The following is an 18,393-nucleotide window of genomic DNA, read 5'->3' on the forward strand; positions in this document are numbered from 1 at the left end:
AGAGTGTATAAGACTATTTTTCAAACAAATGATGGTGCATATTATTTCTAAATTCCTTGTGATATTGAGATGTCAATGAGTGAATAAATTTAGGTGAACTTATTTGAAAAAAATGTCAATTAAATTTGCATCCAAATTCTGGCTGTTGCCTTCATAGCTACTACAGGATATATTTGAAGTATCTTTGTCATATGTACAATCAATTTTTGGTGTTGTATAAAATGCATTCTTCTTTCCTAGGAAAAGAAATCTTTCTATGGGTTGGGAATGACAGATCATCTTCTGGGAAAAGAACACTTCTGCAACCAGGAGAAAGAAAAGGAAACAGAATTATAACAGGTGATAAAGTCAAGTTGAAAATCCATTGAAAAATCTAGCAACTGAACTAGCCTGTGCTGATGTACAAACTAACAGAGCTAAAAATAAGAGCTGTATCTGCTAATTGAGAGCAGCTGAAGATCTCAGCTCTTTAAGTGAGATGTGGAATGATGGAAACTGAAAGCCCTCTAGAACATCAGTAGAAAGCAGCAAATGTCACCACTTCATTCTTCATCTGAAAGGGATGGTGACAGTGTCCCTCCCATGCAAACTGCAGCATGAATATGGTATTTCCTTTGATTTTCTTGTTCTGTAAGTGGCAACAAATGCCATTTACCTAATGAAATATAAAGGGTTTCATCTGAATTTTTGTTTTGATTTTTTTTTTAAATCCTGATGTCTGGGTTTACTTTTTAAAAATAAAGTAAATTTTTAATTTCCAGGGGGTAGGGACCTGACTTCTTTCTCTCAGAAATATTTAATATTATAAATCAGGGTTTTCTCATGCAGAAGTATCTGTTGCATAATGTAAAATTCCAGAATTCTTTGCCTTTTGGAAGGAGTGCATCCAAGTGACAGAAAATCCATGCAAGAATGCCTATTTCAATGATGAAAACAATTTGGCTTAAACAGCCCCTAAAATGGTTGCAACTTCAAACTATATGTTCCTAACCTTCAGTTGTAATAACAACTTATGTCCTATAAACAAAACCTCAATATTTTGGCACAGAACCAGGTAAACAGGAAACAGTGTAAAGACACAAGCAGAGTCACAGTTCTCTGCACCTGAAGTGCAACCTGATTCAGACTTTACACACAGCATTAATAAGGGTCAGCACAAGTTCCTGCTTCATCTTTCTCTCTCTTAGAGAGAGATATTTTTATTAAAATCTGTTTTTAGTTTAGATTTTATTCTATTCTCTCATCAACCCTCCCTTGTTCCTGCTAGATATCCCCCTCCCTTCCTGTGTGTGATTCATGAGGGGCAAGATCTGTCTGCTCTGCCTTATGGACAAACCATTTCTGGCTTTCAAATACTTAATCAAGAGAGATTTGACATAACTTGAGCTCATTGCTACATGACTGGAAAGGAAGTCATTGCCTACAACCCTGATGACAACCACATTAGGGCCTCCAGCAAGCAAACAAGTGACTGTGCCCCAGCTGCCATGGAGAAAATGTTCTTGTGCAGTCCATGTACAATCTGGAAGGAAAGCCTTGTGTCTCTGCGTTTAATCTTTTCGACCTGAGCAGGCACATTCAATTGGGGCTCCACAGACATTTCTTCAGTGGAGAAGCAAATTCAGCAGCTCTTTCCCATCTCAGGCTGCAGGACCTCATAGAGATATAAAATTAAGGAAAGGACATGGACACAAAATATTCCTCACTTTTAAAACATCCATTTAAACTGCCAGTTTTGCCTCCAAAACAAAAGTGTGAAAATTTTGACCACAAGGAGTTTAGCTTTCTGTAATTCAAGTGACTCTGCTGGTTTATGTGACAGGTAATCTTACCTACCTGCAGTTCAGTACTTAATTGTCTGACTGTGTTCAGGTCTGGGGCCCCCAACACAGGAAGGACATGGAGCTGTTGGAGCAAGTCCAGAAGAGGCCATGAAGATGCTGGGAGGGCTGCAGCAGCTCTGGAGACAGGCTGAGCAAGGTGGGGTGTTCAGCCTGGAGAAGAGAAGGCTCCAGGGAGACCTTAGAGCACCTTCCAGTGCCTGAAGGGGCTCCAGAAAAGCTGGGGAGGGGCTTGGGACAAGCAACAGGATGAGGGGGAATGGTTTTGAATTGAAAGAGGGCGGATTTAGATTGAGTATTAGGAAGAAATTATTTCCTGCAAGGGTGGTGAGACCCTGGCCCAGGTTGCCCAGAGAAGCTGTGGCTGCCCCATGTCTCAAGTGTTGAAGGGGGCTTGGAGCAATCTGGTCTAAGGGCCCCTGCCAATGGCAGGGGAGGTTGGTATTGATGGTCTTTATGGTCCCTTCCAACCCCAACCATTCTGTAAGTCAATTACTTATCTCAACAGCCTCACTGCCACTCCCTGAGCTGCCTCCCTCCTGGTTGTGTCTGGCCCATCAGGCTCTATGGCCACCCACACTGCAAGCAGATGGAAGGGTTAGGGAGCCTCAGCTTCAGGTTTTGGGTACATGTCACAGCCCCAAGCACTGTGGCCACAACCCATGTCAGGCCAGATCCTGATTTAAAAGTTTTTTATCTTTTCTCACCTCTAGTTTCTCAAGAAAGAAACAGTGCAAGCAAGCAATGTCCAGGAAAAGGACCTTGGGATGAGAAGATGAGAGAGACTATGAACAGAGCAACCACTCACTACATCAAAATCTACAAATACAATAATCTCCATGTAATCCTCTGAACTTGAGGAAATGGGGCTCAACTGAAACAGAACTGACTGAGCTGTGCTGTTCAAGATTTGGCTCTATGTAATTTTTTTTTTTTATATTTGCCAAAAACTTTCTACCAAGATCATCTTTTTTCCTGTCATTTGGCTGTCTCTCAAATAGCTTGGGGAGAGTGAAGGAGAGAAAAAAGCAGGAGAACAAACAAATCTTCTGCACTGATTTGAATTTTGGACAGAAATTGAAGCCAAACACTGGAAAAATCCATCCATTTGTAATGTTTATCACCATCTCTGTCGAGGAAGGTGCAGACAGAGTGAAATTTGCTTTTCTTCACCGTGATGCCCAAACTACAGGGCAGGGGAATGCAGAGTGGTGAGTATTAATCTGAGAAATGGTCCCAGACCAGCTTAAATCTAGAGCCTGTGGGACTACGTGGGACTCTGCTAGTATCCTCATAACCCACTCACAGCCCTAAGTCTTTTAGTCCTCCCTCTCTACTGAACATTTTGGGGCAGTTACTGACCACAGAAGCAAGGCTGGATTTCATTAGTCAAGAGCTAAGATGATGGGGAATTGTGGATGCTCTCATGTTCTAATCACTTCCTCACAGCCCTCACAGCAAGAGTTCTGCTGGAGCAGGAACAAGGCTGTGTGTTTGTTACAGCACTTGGGTATATACAAAGCTCTCCTGCTCTTCAGATACAAGCAACTTGAAGAAATGAGTTGGGTTATTATCTGTGATGAGTCATAATTATTTATGCTAGGCATTCAAATCAAACCCATCAGTCAGGAGACTGTAAGGAAGCAAAATAGACCATTGAATCTGAGCAAGATTAATATTCCATTTCACATTAATTTCATCCTTCATATAAAAGAGAAGCAAAACAATGCTTAGACAAACCTCTTAGGTTAAATTTTGCTGCCACACTTACTCACACAAGGTACAAAATGCTCTTGAAAAAACAAAACAGCATTTCTGAGGCCCTTCCCTTTCCAGTATTTTATTTACTAATCTAACAAGTGCAAAAGCCCAGGAGATCAACTTTCCTTCTGCACACATGCACTGTCTGTTGGCAGCATCTTCCAGCACAGCAGGGGTTTAATAATCTTTCTTTTTCAAAATGACTTACAAGTAGATTTCACAAGAAATGAAAATGTTGGTGATATATTTGGATTGCTCTACTGGCTGAGATCCAACTGAAAGAAAAGTCCTGCTGCAAGGGTCACTATTTCTAATGCTGGGAACTGCTGACTTTCTGCCTAGAACAGATGCTTGAATCACTACTACTGATTTACTACTGTCTCTCTAACCCTGGAGAATGTAGCTGAGAACAGACCTCAATTGGCTTCAACTCTTCCCAGATGTGCAGACTGTGCCTGCATAGGAAGCACCTCAGAAGGTTCATGAAAAGGTCTGTTGGAGCACACTTGAGATAGTGAAATCACCCTGTTTTTCTAGATGCTAAGGAGTAGGAAATTTGTTTAATCACAGTATGAGTTCTAGAAACTCAGCATTTTCCAAAACTAGACCTGTGTTCTGTTTGCTTTCCAGATGAAAGAGAGGACATAGCAAGACTAATGCAGACAACAAAAAATAAGAGAAGAAAGGAAAAATGTACAGTTGGAAGCCACTCATGGACAAACTATGACATAGGACCTGAAAACTGGAAGAAATAACTAGAAATCCCATGGCAAATGGAAAGTTCGTAATAAAAACTCATAGAAAGACAAGAAAAACAAAACTGTGAGCAAGGTGAGACTTCCAAAAGTTCTCAAAGTACCTGAATCAGGCAATCATGTGGTGTTGTTTTTTCTTTCTAGGGGAGACAGTTCATATGCATTTCAGGGATGATTTAATGTAACATGGATTCTGAAAACAATTTTGATTGGTTTGTTTTTAAGAGACCAGAGATTGTCAGCACCATGTCTATTGGTACCCAGAACTCATGTCTGTTACCTGTCCAACAAGAGGCACTAGGGCAGGTTTGAATCACAGGTAACCTTCTCCAGGGTGCAGACACTTGTGTATTGCTGTATCTTCATGACAGAAAGTTGCTAATTCTTCACTCAGTAAGAACTCTGGAAAAGTGTTCTCTTCATACATCTGAGTTTGGCTGTAAAAGGGGCCACTTCATTTCCAGTGTCAGAAATTTAGCAACCCAAAAGCTGATTAAAACACAATCTACAGATAGTTTATATATACATGTGTGTTTGGATTGTGGCAGATTTATTGCTATGGACTTTTAGTTATAAAATGAAGAAAGAACCAAAATATGTCACAAGTGTTTCAGTGAGGAATGAAGCTCACTCTTTTGTTGTCTTGTTGTGGTTTCTTGGTGAAGGCATTAAGATTAGGCTTTTCTTGTACAAATAAAGATCTCAGATTTATTTTTACAACAGCCATGGCCCTTCTCTCATCAGTGGCAGACACACAAATGATGTCAGTATGTATGACTAACAACTAAAAATAAATCAGATATTTTTGTAAAGGCTACGTAATATGCTATTAATACAAGACCATTTTGTTTAGTTCACATCTTCTTTGGACTTTGTCCATTCACAGATTTCTCTCAGCCATTTCCTAGTATCACATCCTGTCAACTATTGTCACTCATGCCTTTAGAGAGGTTTTAGAAATAAAAAAAACCCAATAAAATCTGCCTCATCTTATGAAAGCTCTTTTCATCAAGAGTTTCGGAATTCATCCCTTCCTGTCACCCTTCTAATTCTACCAAGTTAAAAAAGAAAATCTATAAAAACATTTCCCAACTAATCTCTTTCTCTAATATGTTGTTCTGGATTTTTCTCCCTGTAATAAATGCCTTGCTACATCTTTACTGTGATTAGTCTCCTGGGATGGACATGTGATGAGCTTCTCCCCAGGGGCAGACTGAAGATGGGGGAGAATCCGACAGCAAATGCCAATACACATTTGAATCCCCCCAGAACCACCCAAGATGCCAGTAATTCAGCACCAGGCTTTTCTACAGAACAGTGCAGCTACCAAGCTAGCAGAGGGGCTAAGTCAAAGCTATTTTATCTCTTAAATACAAGGTTAAGGTGTTTCTAAAGTGAGGAAAAATTGAATTCCACGGGGTATAATGTGGTTTCATTTCCTCCAAGCACTGCACACAGTGAGTCCCTAAACCCCAGACAGGCACATGGACCCCCAGAAAATCCAAACCTCAGTGCTGACTGGATCATGGCCTTGCAAGAAGACCACTTCTTCTTTTACCAAGTGGAATTTCTGCTCAGAAAAAGTGCAGTGCCTCCTTGTAGCCACTGATTCTGGCACTCACACAGCATGCAAGGAGCACTGAGCATTATAAGAGCTCTGCTGCCTGTGCTTTTGGATGATGGAGAGGGAGCCCAACTCACCCTGGAGTAATTTTTTTGTTCTCTATAAATAATTTACATTTTCACTGGAACAGGGACGTGTATCCAGGTTTAATTGAACCTGGATTTTTGTCACATCTAAGTTTGAACAGCTTCCTCACCACTGTTACACAACTGTGACCTTTTTAAAGCATCACTGTCTTTTTACCTGGACTCTTCGTTCTCTACATGACCTTATGTTCAGTCTGACATATTTTTAGTGACAACTGAAGAACCACTGACATGTTAATAAGAAATAGGATTTGATCTTGTTCCAGAAGTTTCTCCTTTGGTTAGCAATGGAAGTCTGTTACATGGTGTTCCAGCCTTGCCATGAAAACAGCCTTAAATTCACATGATTTCATCCCAAGCAGGAACACTGACAATCCCTGTGTACATTTTTTTTCCCAAAAACTTCTTCTAAAAGCAGCCTGACATGTATAGAAATCTCACTGGACTTTACTGCATCAAAGTTCTCTAAAATGCTCTAAAACAAGTGTGTCTGCAAACTCTAGACCTCTACCAGATCTTAATTCAATCTGGAATTCTCACACTTGAAGCTGGAAAAATAATCCCTGCAGGGATGATTTGATGCTGGATGGGCATGTCCCCCTTTTTCTAACAGTAGTTATTAATTTACAGTCAGTTTCAACAAAGATACATGGTAAAGATTCAAAATTCACAGACCAGACACGACCTCATTTTCTATCTAGGTGATGGTGCTCAACTAGACTCATTCTTTTGTCTGTTGGCACCTCCTGTGCCTCTGTAAACACATTCAGTGTAATAAGTTATTTATTATCACTCATGATGCCCAAAATGCCATCCTTTGTAGATATCAGCAGTTCTTCCTGGTGTTGTTAAACTTTCTGAGATTAAAAATGAACAAAGATTTTTGGGGTGTGTTTATACCTCCCCCTTTTTTTTTTCTTCATTTTTGTCTAACTGACAAAAAAAACATCCTCCTCAACTGTTCAGTTCCTCCACCAATCCAGTGAGAACTCCATGTTTCATAGAGAAGACCCCAGACCTTCACATTTTAACTTAAAAATCTGTACTTTTACAAAAAAAGCAAGAAAAGATCACATTTGCTCTTAAGTTGCTTTATGTATTTGCACGACAATTACTCATAATGTAGCTTTACCTCTCTCCTCATTTACTCTCTCTGTACCCATTTTTTGGACACCTGAAGGCTTTTATGAAGTGCTATCATGGATTTCTGCTCTTGCATTTAATCTCATGTACTGGATGCCTGCAAAGCTGCTTCCCAAACCATGCAAAATTCTGTCAGTCTGTTTGAATTTGAAGGTGACTTCTGGTTCTCATGACTTGAATTTCATTCGATATTTGGCATTCCCAAGAAATTCTGTAACCTCAGAGCTTTTCTTGCCATCTATTAGTTTTACTCTAGCCTGGATAACTTCCATAAATTGGGAACTTTTATAATGTTTTATGAAGTGTTCAAATGGGCTCTTCCAAAAATTCTTGTGCACTGTTTTCTTTAGATCACAATCTTTGCTTCCTACCTGATCAGGGCACAATCTCCCAGAACTACACAATTATCTTTTCTGCCCTAGAGACATCACCAGCTCTCCTAAGTCTAACCCTACTCCTTCATCCTTTGATGAAGGATTTAATATGATTTAAGTGCAGCATTCTTCAGATTTCTGTTTTACACCTTCTGAAGAGTTGAGTTAATAATTATTAAACCCACAAATACTTCAGAGTCAGCCACATCCAAAAATAAAAATACAAAAATACCTTCTAATGGCTCCCTATTTTTTCCAACTACTGTTTACATACTCAAGGGAGGAGATATTTGAAGTTTTCCTTTGTACAATAAGTAGTTTCAGTTGCAAGGAAATTTTCAGCTGCTTAACATGTTTATTTAGGACATTGAATTTATTCCCTTTTATTTAATTTCTGTGACTGATATTTGATTTGCATGGATTGACCAGATTTTATTCCATGGCCAGTTTTACCTGGAAGCTACCTAACAATGTTCCATTAGGAAGGTCAATCCTGTAGACTACATTGCCCACTTTCTCAGAACTACCTGCATGTACCATCTGTCTTTAAAATAGCACAAAGTTGGGCCTTGATTTGAACATATTCTTAGTTGGGAAGTGCACTAGTGGACAGAAATTCTACATGCACCCTCACACTTCCTCCCCAAAATGTTTACAATAGCTACACACCTATTTATCCTAAGTCTCTGAAAGGGAATCTCTCTGCTTAATCTCTTTACTTAACCAGTAAATTGTTCCTTGAAGACCTTATCCCTGCTTCCTTCCCGTGCTGCTTAGATAGCTGATGTGTTTTAAAGTCCTGGAATTGTCTTTCTTTAATCACTACAGATGCAAATTGTAGAAGACAGTGCTGCAATTATTGCACACATTGCTGAATTTTAGTAGTACTTTGCAGTCACTTTTAGCTAAAACGGTAGCTGAGTATGTACTGGTTACAAAAAAGGCCTATGAGCAAATACCCTGTAAAGGAAACAAAGGCATAAAACACTTCCACTGAATAGATTTTTTTTTTCCACCCCTGAAACAGAAGTGAATTTTAAAATCATATTTCCATCTAACAGAAAAAAACTGTTGTCACGAACCGACGGGTCGTTCTCCACAACTTTTTACTCAAAATGAAGCACATACTCACCTTTGACTCTGTCTCCTTTGTGCAGGTGAATCTCCCCTTCCCCTTGAGGTTGATATGGCTTCACAACAATAAAAAGTCTTCCAGGTACAGCACTGTAAAGCTTGCGTTTTGGACCCTGATAATCCAAGGCAGCCAGAGCATCCTTGTTGGCACTAGGACTGTAAACGGCACTGGAAGTGGAAAGGACAAACCATCAGCTGGCTATTTAAAATGGGCAAAGTTAATAATTTGCCATCACATTAGCAGGATGAAATTAAGCAGTGAATGACATGATTGTCTTCCAGTAAAACATCTAACCCTGCTGAAAAAATACATCTTCTTAATCCTAAACACATGCTTCCCATGGCTGCAATCTTTCAATATGAAATATGATCAATATTCATCTGACCACAATGGCCTAGGAAACAAAAGTCATAACACTCAACTTTTTATGTTTCCTGCAAACTAAACTTGCACATTCACAGACTCAGATGAAGTTTGACATTTATATGCAAATCAGAGATTACAAGCATCACAATTTTTCAGGAAGCCTTTAAAATGTCAGTATTAACAATTATTGTTGTGAATGGTTTTCTTTGTAATATTGTCATGTTAAGTGACCAATCAAGACAACTGAATTATTAACTGAATGGACTGAATAATCAAGTGATTTCATCATTCCAGGGCCTGGATCTAAATTTTAGGGCTGCAAAAAGCATGGCTCTTGTGGCTAATATATTCTTCCAAAGATCATTTCTTATTGATGACAATCAAGAACTGTCCCAATGGCTTCAGAGTGGCATGTCTGGATAACTCATATGTTCTCAAACAAAACACTTATGCTGTGTAAAGATGAAATTATGGAAAGACAGTGAGTAATGCATAAGATAATTATTAAAGCTCTGAAAAAAAAGAGTGGATTGTCGAAAGGAACAAAAAGAGGCAAATATTACAGTGGCTGGAAAACCTATGGGAGATACCATAACTTGTCATATACTATTCAACTTTAAAAAGAAATAAAATCCATAAAAACTGGAGCTTACATATAAGGCCTAGAAAAACAAAATATTCCAGAGAAATAAGAATATTTGTAAGGATATTTAGGAAAAAGAGTACAAAAGGAAGAAGAATTATTTAATGGTGGTCTAGCATTGCAACACTCCTCTTGCTTGTAAGAACAGGTCTCAAACTGCTCTGAGAAAATGAACCACAAGGGCTGGAGTTCATTTTTTCATTACCCTCTCCTTGTTTAACCAGTCTCCTACCAAAACAAGAGTTGTCAAGGCTCCCTATATTTGTAAAGAAGTTGTCTGGTAAAAGAACCCCACCAAACAGTGGATATTTTTTGTATCAGAAATGTTTCCATTTCCTTGAGTAACTTTTTTCCCCTTTGGAATAGCATCCCAGCCTTGCACCTCTTCTTTTATGACTGTGAACAGTGCTAATAGAGATAAGCCAGACTTAAGGGCTTAAAAGGGAGCTCTGGTTGCATGTCTGTGGTGGAGTTTGCATCAGAATCACCAGCCAACTTTCACAGTTGTAGGAAGGAGGGCAGGAGAAGATGACATTCAGGTTTCAGTTCTTTTGCTCCATTCCCTTTTCCTTATAAGCAATGAAACAGTCGTCACCATAAAAAAAAACAAAACCCAAACCTACAGACTGGATGCTACTCATCCAATTTCTGCTTGCAACAAGCTGCCTTCTGCCTGTGAATAGTGACTATTCACGACGTTAGGTCCCAGTATCTTACTTGACTCCTGTCACAAAAGATTCATTCATTTTCTTTTGTATTGAAAGAAGAGGGGGAAAGGGGACTTCTCCCCTTCACCGTGAATGCAACTTTTCTCATGAGGTTTACTACCAGAAATCAGGGCTGCAACACAGAATCATAAAGGTTGGAAGGGACCTTAAAGATCAAGTTCCAACTCCCAAGTATCACTAGACCAGGCTGCACAAAACATCCTCCAGCTTGGCCTCAAATACCTCCAGGAATGGGGCATCAACAACCTTCCTGGGCAACTCATTCCAGTTCCTCACCACCCTTATAGTGAAGAATTTCTTCCTAATATCTAACCTAAATCTCCCCTCTCTCCATTTAAAACCATTACCCTTTGTCCTATTACCATCTTCTCTGATGAAAAGCCCCTCCCCAGCTTTCCTGTAGCCCTCCTTTGAGTACTAGAAGGTGCTGTAAGGTCTCCTCGGAGCCTTTTCTTCTCTATGCTGAACAGCCCCAACATGGGATAGTTGACTTCTTGAATAATCACAGAATGGTTCAGGTTGGAAAGGACCTTAAAGATCACCTAGTTCCAACCTCCCTGCTATGAGCAAGAACACCTCACACTGGACCAGGCTGCACAAGCCTCATCCAACCTGGCATTGACGACCTCCAGGGATGGGGCAGCCATAACCTCCCTGGGCAGCCTGTTGAAATAAAGGTCTTTCTTCTCCTCACTTCTCCCAAGCTTGGGCTCCTGGCCCCAGCAAGCCCCATGCCATGAAGGAGCAGAAGGGAGTTGCAGATTTCAGAAAATATATGGACATGTCTCCTTCTCACCCAGCAGAAGGTGGCCATCCTGGATGGCACAGCCCTGACTGAGGCTGTGCTGGCACCTCCTTTTGCTAATCATCATGGGACAAATTCCACAGGAAGGGTGCTCGTTCCCCTGCCTCCCACAGTTTCTCTCCCTCCCAACCACTTTGGTAGGAAGAGCAGCAGCCTCAGAAAACAAACACCTGAGCCACACAGGCTGTAAAGATCACATTAACCCCTTCCAGTATCACTTTCCAGACCCCTCCTTTCCACAGTGCAACCTCTACAAACCTCATTAACCCTTTGCCATATTCTAACCTTCTCCATTAATTAACCTACCCCTTCTAGCTGCTTCTGCTTCAGAAAACAATCTACTGTTATGTCAAAAAGGGCTTTTTCATCTAAGGGGAACAACAGTTTGGTGGTGAATACATTATTTGCAAATAATAAGCAGAGACAGCAACTATTCCCACATTTAGCTGACAGTAAGTAGGTGGCCACACATTTAAACAAAATTTGTGATGAAAAGGTCAGGTAAGGTCCCATCTATTACTGCAAAATGGGCCTGTGGCAAGAAAAGACATTGCTGGCAGGAAAAATTATAACTAAAATCTTTTGAGTTGTCTTAAAATTTAGAGGGCCTCCAGCTCTCTTCTCAGTACTTGACACACTCTGGACATCTCAGAAACAAGTCTTGATGGCACCTCAGAAACTGCAGTTTCAGTACCTCTGATACTGATGCACTAAGAGAAAGACCAAAATTGCATTTCCACAAAATTCCAGGCCTTAAATTGGTTTCCACTGTCACTTGTGCTAGTCTTGAAAATTATAGGCTTTGAGAAAGGGAAGAAGAAAGAGGTTGCATGAAGGTAAAGCAAATAAATATTTGTTTATTAAAAAAAGTTTAATTGTGTGCTCCCCCCCAAAAAAGGATTATTTATACTTCAAGAAATACAGGAATATTGGTGAAAAGGCACTTTTCATCCCTTCCAACTAAAATAATCATGGACTTGAAGGTAAAACCACCTACTCTGGTGGCATCAGCAGTACTCAGTGGTAGATGAGGACACCCATTCTCTGAAAAGCACCTCGTGGCCACCTCCTTAATTGAAGCCTCATTACAGATGCCACATTTCTAAGCTGATACAGGTCTCTGTGAGACCTGTAATTTGTCACCCAAATTATAACCAAAGGTTTTCTAAAACAAGGTTTGGCCATTATTGTAATGTGCAACATGATAAGATGAGTTTGCTCTACCGCCTGAAACCCCCAGCATAAGAAATTCACATCCTTTCCCTCTCAGTGATTCTGACATTTCAGATTTCTGTTTTTTTTCCTTTTTACAGTGCACCCTATTTCAGTCTGGAGAAGAGAAGGCTCCAAGGAGACCTTAAAGCACCTTCCAGTACTTGAAGGAGCTCCAGAAAAGATGGGGAGAGGTTTTTTACCAGAGAGTATAGTGATAGGACAAGGGGTAATGGTTTTAAGCTGGATTTAGGTTAGATATTAGGAGGAGATTCTTTAGTGTGAGGGTGATGAGACACAGGAAAAAGGTTGCCAAGAGAATAAAGGTTCTCTTGCTGTTCAAGGGCAGGTTGGATGGGGTTTGGAGCAACCTGGTTTAGTGGACCTGCCCCTGCAGGGGGATTGGAACTAGATGATCTTGAAAATCCCTTCCAACCCAAACTATTCCATGATAATGATTCTATCATTTTATAATTTCCACTATCCAGCAGCATTGTTCCTGTCACAAAGAGTGCTTGTCAGGTTGGGTACCTACTGCCAAGAAGAAGAATGCACCAGGTAGCAGGTGACAGCTTCAACTACCTGATGAGTTTTACTGACTTGGAAACTCAAGATCATTGCACCTACAAATGACATTTGCATTTCTTAACAACACTCATGTCCTTTTCTACTCTGAATGATGGGATGTGTTTTGATAACAGGAAGCAGGACAGACAAAGCCTGGTATTTAAATGGCCATTGAGTTAAATGTCTTTGGTCAAAACATTTAAGCTCTAATTCTTTCCATCAGCTCTGCCTCTTTTCATCTTTGCAGCCCCTCATCCTCGACAGGTGCACTTCCTGAGTCCTCCTGAAACTGACACTGCAACTGCCTGTTCACAGGACAATTGCTTCACAAATCAGAAGCCCCCCCACCTTTGTGATCAAAGCTTAGACACAATCCTCTGTTTAATGATATTACTTACAACCCCTACATCACTCTAATTAGTCAGGATTCACTCTCCAGTGGGACATAGCCGCAGGATATTTGCCAAGAGAGTCTGCTAAATCACATTTGTAGTTCAAGAGGAAAGAGCAGCAAAGTCACAGGGAATACAAAATCCTTGAACATGGAGAAACATGAAATGAGCCATCTATCACCACCATCTCAAGAAGCCCCCTTTGCTCTTGGCCAGCCTCCTGCACAGCCCCACCTCCACCCCCCAGTTATTCCTTCTCTTTTACCCTTTATTTCAGCACACATCTACAGAAGGGAGAACCTAAAAAGCCTCTGCTTCATCACCCATGAGCAGCTCCAACACAGGTTTCAGGTACGACCAACAGTTTCAAGAAGGGACTGAGTTACCTCAGAAGCATTTTCCTTTGTTGTTAAACACAATCATCATTTTGACTATTAAAAGATCCTGAGAACGAGCACCTTGATCTGGAGGTGCAAACTCAGTGATAAGTCAGTGCTGAGTGTTGCTGAGCTTTCCAGTCTGCCTGGTTGCTGGGGCTCTGGGAAGAAACAGCTGCCTTTGACTGGAGCTGCCAATTAAAATATTCACACTTGGATGTGTTCCACTGCGCTGAGAGGCTGTATTACCTATCTATTATATAAAGTGCAAAACAAGCACATAAATAAGCAAAAAGAAGATGGCAGCCCAGCATGATGACATTAGGGAATGTCTCATGCTGTGCAAAGAAGTCAAAAAGTCACCTGATGTGCCTGTGCTGCTGCCGTTTGACATCCTCTCCCAGCCTGTTCAGGGATGGCGACCGGCTCCGGGAGGACGAAGTGTAACTCCCCACAGTTTTTACAGTTCCATTAGGATTATTCTGCATCTGTTGAAGCAGATGAGGTGAAAGGCTGCGGTGTGAAGAAGCAGAGGAGGAGGCTGACCACTCAGGGAGGTTGTTGATGTTGAGGTTGTTGTCGCTGTTGGAACGCAGCAAGATCCGAGGGGCTGCCAAGGTGCTCGGGGGCCTCCGCCTTTTGTTGGAGTAGGTGGGAGCCTCTCTAAAGGGCACTGTGGGAAGAAAGACATACAGGGTAACCTCAGATGATTTCACCGCTCACGTGTGTTTGCCACCCCATAAAAAGAGCTAGCAACATATGGTATTGTTTCTCCTGCAGAGGCAGAAACTCTACCTTGCCTGCATAGCTAATTGAATTCATTATCTTTAAAAAACATCATTAAAGCCAAAATCAACTGGGCAACATTAACCTGTTTACCATTTTCAATGAAGAGTTAGGCAACACCAGTGGCATGAGTCTACTAATCAGCCTGACCTACAGTCCAGGAAATGGGCAACACCTCACTATTGCCAGGTTTGAATCTCAAAAAGCTCATGTTTGTGTTATGTTGTCACATTCAACCAGAAAGCCACAGAGCAGGGCTGGTCAGCAGAGTTTTTTATGTATGATCTTCTAACTGACACCCAAACTGGGAGAATTTTGTTCCCTGACAAGTTCAGGCCTAACCTGAAGTCCGTAGTGTTAACAGTCACCTTATCCCCATCTTCCAGGTTAAAAATTGAGGACACCACTTTTTTTCCTGGCAGACTCTATTACATTGCTGTAATCCCCAGGTATTTCTCTCCTTCTAATCTAGGCACTTCTACCACATCCATTACTATTAGATATAGAACATATCACCCGAGGGTAATACACTCACTGCACCACGTGCTGTGTCCCAAAGAGAACACACCTGTTTCTGAAGGCTGCAACATACTCCTTAATGGAATAGTCATAACAGAAACAAAAGCAAAGGCAATAAATAACACAAACCAGAGGGCTCATCCCCTCATCAGTGTGATTGGTACAGGGCTGGATTCATACATTCATTTGTACAAGCAGACAGTACATTTTCCAGCTCTCCTTTTCTTCTCTGTAGAGGGTCAGTTAGTTCCAAGCGCAACTTAAAAGGCAAATTTCCTCATAAAAGGCTCCCACCTATCCCTACACACAATGGCATTTCCTCTCCAAATTATAAGGTAATAAAGGATCTGACCCTGAAAACTGATGCTTGTCTCTGCCCCCATTCATGCAACTCCTCTCATTAATTTATTTCAAGGGAACTCACGAGGTCGCAGAATTTGATCCAATTCAGTATTTACATCTGAAAAGTCACAGTAGTACAGCTAACAAAAGGCAGCCAGGCTTTATTCTGAGGACTTCATTGAGCTGTTGTAATTTTCAAAAAAAAAAATCATCTTTCATTTGGGAAAGAAGCCCCACAAAATACCATCCTACATGTCTAAAGTGCCAGTAAGTGCCATTTATAAAGTGCCAGAAATGTCTACGCATTCAATACCCTTCAAACACACACAAAACCTAGAAGAAGAATGTCTGTCATACTGTGCAAGTAAATAAATTCACATCAATATGAATATACACAGAAATCAATCTGTCCTGCCTCGAAATACAGCCTTTAATTGAGAGAACACAGCAAAATTTAAGGTTTCAAAGCAAAACTGAAAGTATATTTATGACATAAAATAAAGATGGAACTGCAAGTAAGAGAATGGTTTATATAATTTTCATCAGAATCAGTCTATGATTAAGTGCCATTCTGAATATTTTAAAATAACATCCTTTGTATTTCTAATAAACTAAAACTTTCTCTAGTAAACAGCTCAATAGCATCAGAACAACCAAACAAGACAGCAGTGCACAGAGAGAGAAAGGGCTTCACATTCATTTCCATACTATGTTATTTGAAACAAGGCTGAAGAGGGAGTATAGTCTTTAAAAGCTGTTAAAGGGGATGAAGCACAGCAGTCCAATACTTATACTAGAACCTGGCAGAAAAACTGTCCACTTCTCAGAATACCCCAAGTTTTTCATCTTTAGCATTTCTTCAAGGTTTCAAAGCAGCAGAGTATGCCACTGAGAGCACCCTGGGGCTCCAAATGTCACAGTGAAAGCCTGGTTAGTACTAACTTAAAGAAAACTCCCAGCGCTTCTTTCTAAAATTGACATATATAGATCCTCTAGATGCAGATGACAGAGATGTACGACATGATGGATTTTTGACATTCAGCACAGAGCTCTAGGAGTGGTTTCACTGAAGACAGGGATCTTTCCCACGTACAGTAAAGCAGAATAGCTGCTGCAATCATTTCAGTACAGTAGAAAGCACAGAAAACTGATCATAGGGAGTGTTTTGCACATAGAAGTTTGCTACCTGAAGGTCTAATGCTGTTCCCTGAGGGTCACCACAGTTTGTCTTGCACTTTAGTAAAAATGGAATCTGACCCTTAGGTTTTCTTTTCAATGAACCTGAGCAGGGTAAGGCTCCAAGCAGGCTGCTGAGCTTTGAGCCACAGACTGATAACACAAAATACTGCCAACACTGGGGAGGATGTTTGCTGCAACTTTTGAGAGGTCGGTGGGATATCTCCTGGTGGGAGTGGGAGGGAACATGAGGGCCAGGGTGCTCAGGACAGATGGGGAATTGCTGAGCACATTTAGAGAGACAGATTTTAGAAAACACCAAACTAGAGCATTCATTCCTACTGAACAAAAGGATGTTTTGTATGTCTACACACTCTCCAGGTACCACATTAATTTACTTCTTTTTCCATTATACACCTCAGAAAGACTTTACATGACCCTTTAGGAGTTAGTTTTTGCTTTGCTATTAAAGCTCTATTCTTAGGGAGAGAACTAAAAGAAAATTAGCCTTTACTACAGAAAATAAACAGGAAAGGGGACAAATAATTACACCAACTGATGAGTGTCTAACACAAATCTTTTATAGAAAGAGTTAAAAATAAGCATTTCCGTGCCTAAAGTGATTAATATTCCACCCAACTGTTTCTTTTCCCCAGCAATCTGCAAACTGTAAGTGGGTGGATATTTTTTTAGCTGCTTCTTATAGGCATTATTTATATTATTTTCACAATAAATAGAAAATAACTACAACACAAAATGATGACATGCAGAGGTCCATGCTTTCACCCCTGTTGCACACTGGTTTCCCCTAATATTTCACCCTATTCAGAACTGTAAGAATAACTATTGCAAAACTTGTTTGGGAAAAACACTTCATATAAAATGACATGAAAATGTCTGAACTAATTTCATGCCCCTGAAATTTAAAATTATCATTCCTAAAAGCATACCTGAAAGTACCATTTAAACCTTCCTCCAGCTCTCGGAATTCTATTCCTGGCATTTCCTACATCTGAAGGGACAATCCAGCACCATTCACTGACAAAATTCACCTAGGAAATTCCTCCCATGTCTGCAAATGCATTTCTAAGGGAACAAAAACATTTTTACAACTACTTGACTCCTCAGAGAAAAACCTCTAATGAATAAAGTCACATCCAGCCTTAATAATCCGTTGCCTAAATGGACCATCTAACACAAAATAATTTTGAGAAAGACACTGCAGGAATTGATTAATTACAGAGTCACTAAGCCCATCATATTCAATGTACACAAGCAAACACTGGTCTGAAACATCAAAGTGCTCTGCTTTCATTGCTTACCTTCTTTCTTTGTGAAGGCATTTAACAAAGACTTCATTTTCCCTTTTTACTTTAGCAGCAATCCCCTCATTACATAACCTTTGCTGGGAAGAAAGAGGCAAAAAAAATAATAGTAATAATAATAATTTTTAAAAAATTAAAATAACAAAAAATACCAAAAAAAAAGAAAAAGAAAACTACCCAATTTCTATGTGTTCAGGCTGCCTGCACCCTGACATGAGCAGCAGGTTTCTGGGCACTGTGTAATTGCGAGCATAGCCGGGCATGCAGTACCCAGCGTTCTGGTGACAAAGCCCACCCCACATTCTGTCTGTCAGCTGGGAGCCAACTGTGCATAGACTGGAGCTGCTCAAAAAAAAAAAAAAAAAAAAAAAAAAAAAAAAAAAAAAAGAAAAAAAAGGAAAAAAAAAAAAAAAAATTTTGTATTTTTCCCCGACAT

General features: G+C 40.3%; 1 protein-coding gene across 1 annotated transcript in view; it reads right to left on the reverse strand.

Moving 5' to 3' along the window:
* Positions 1-18,393, reverse strand: part of SHANK2 (SH3 and multiple ankyrin repeat domains 2) — a 298,236-nt gene that overhangs the window by 198,377 nt on the left and 81,466 nt on the right. Inside the window, exons 10-11 of the mRNA XM_010007431.1 lie at positions 14,173-14,482; positions 8,717-8,886 (exon numbers count right to left, since the gene is read on the reverse strand). Of these exons, the coding sequence (XP_010005733.1) occupies positions 8,717-8,886; positions 14,173-14,482 (480 nt within the window). The remainder of the gene's footprint in view (positions 1-8,716; positions 8,887-14,172; positions 14,483-18,393) is intronic.

This window comes from Chaetura pelagica, unplaced genomic scaffold (assembly GCF_000747805.2).
Source record: "Chaetura pelagica isolate M959 unplaced genomic scaffold, ChaPel_1.0 scaffold401, whole genome shotgun sequence".
NCBI classification, from domain to species: domain Eukaryota; kingdom Metazoa; phylum Chordata; class Aves; order Apodiformes; family Apodidae; genus Chaetura; species Chaetura pelagica.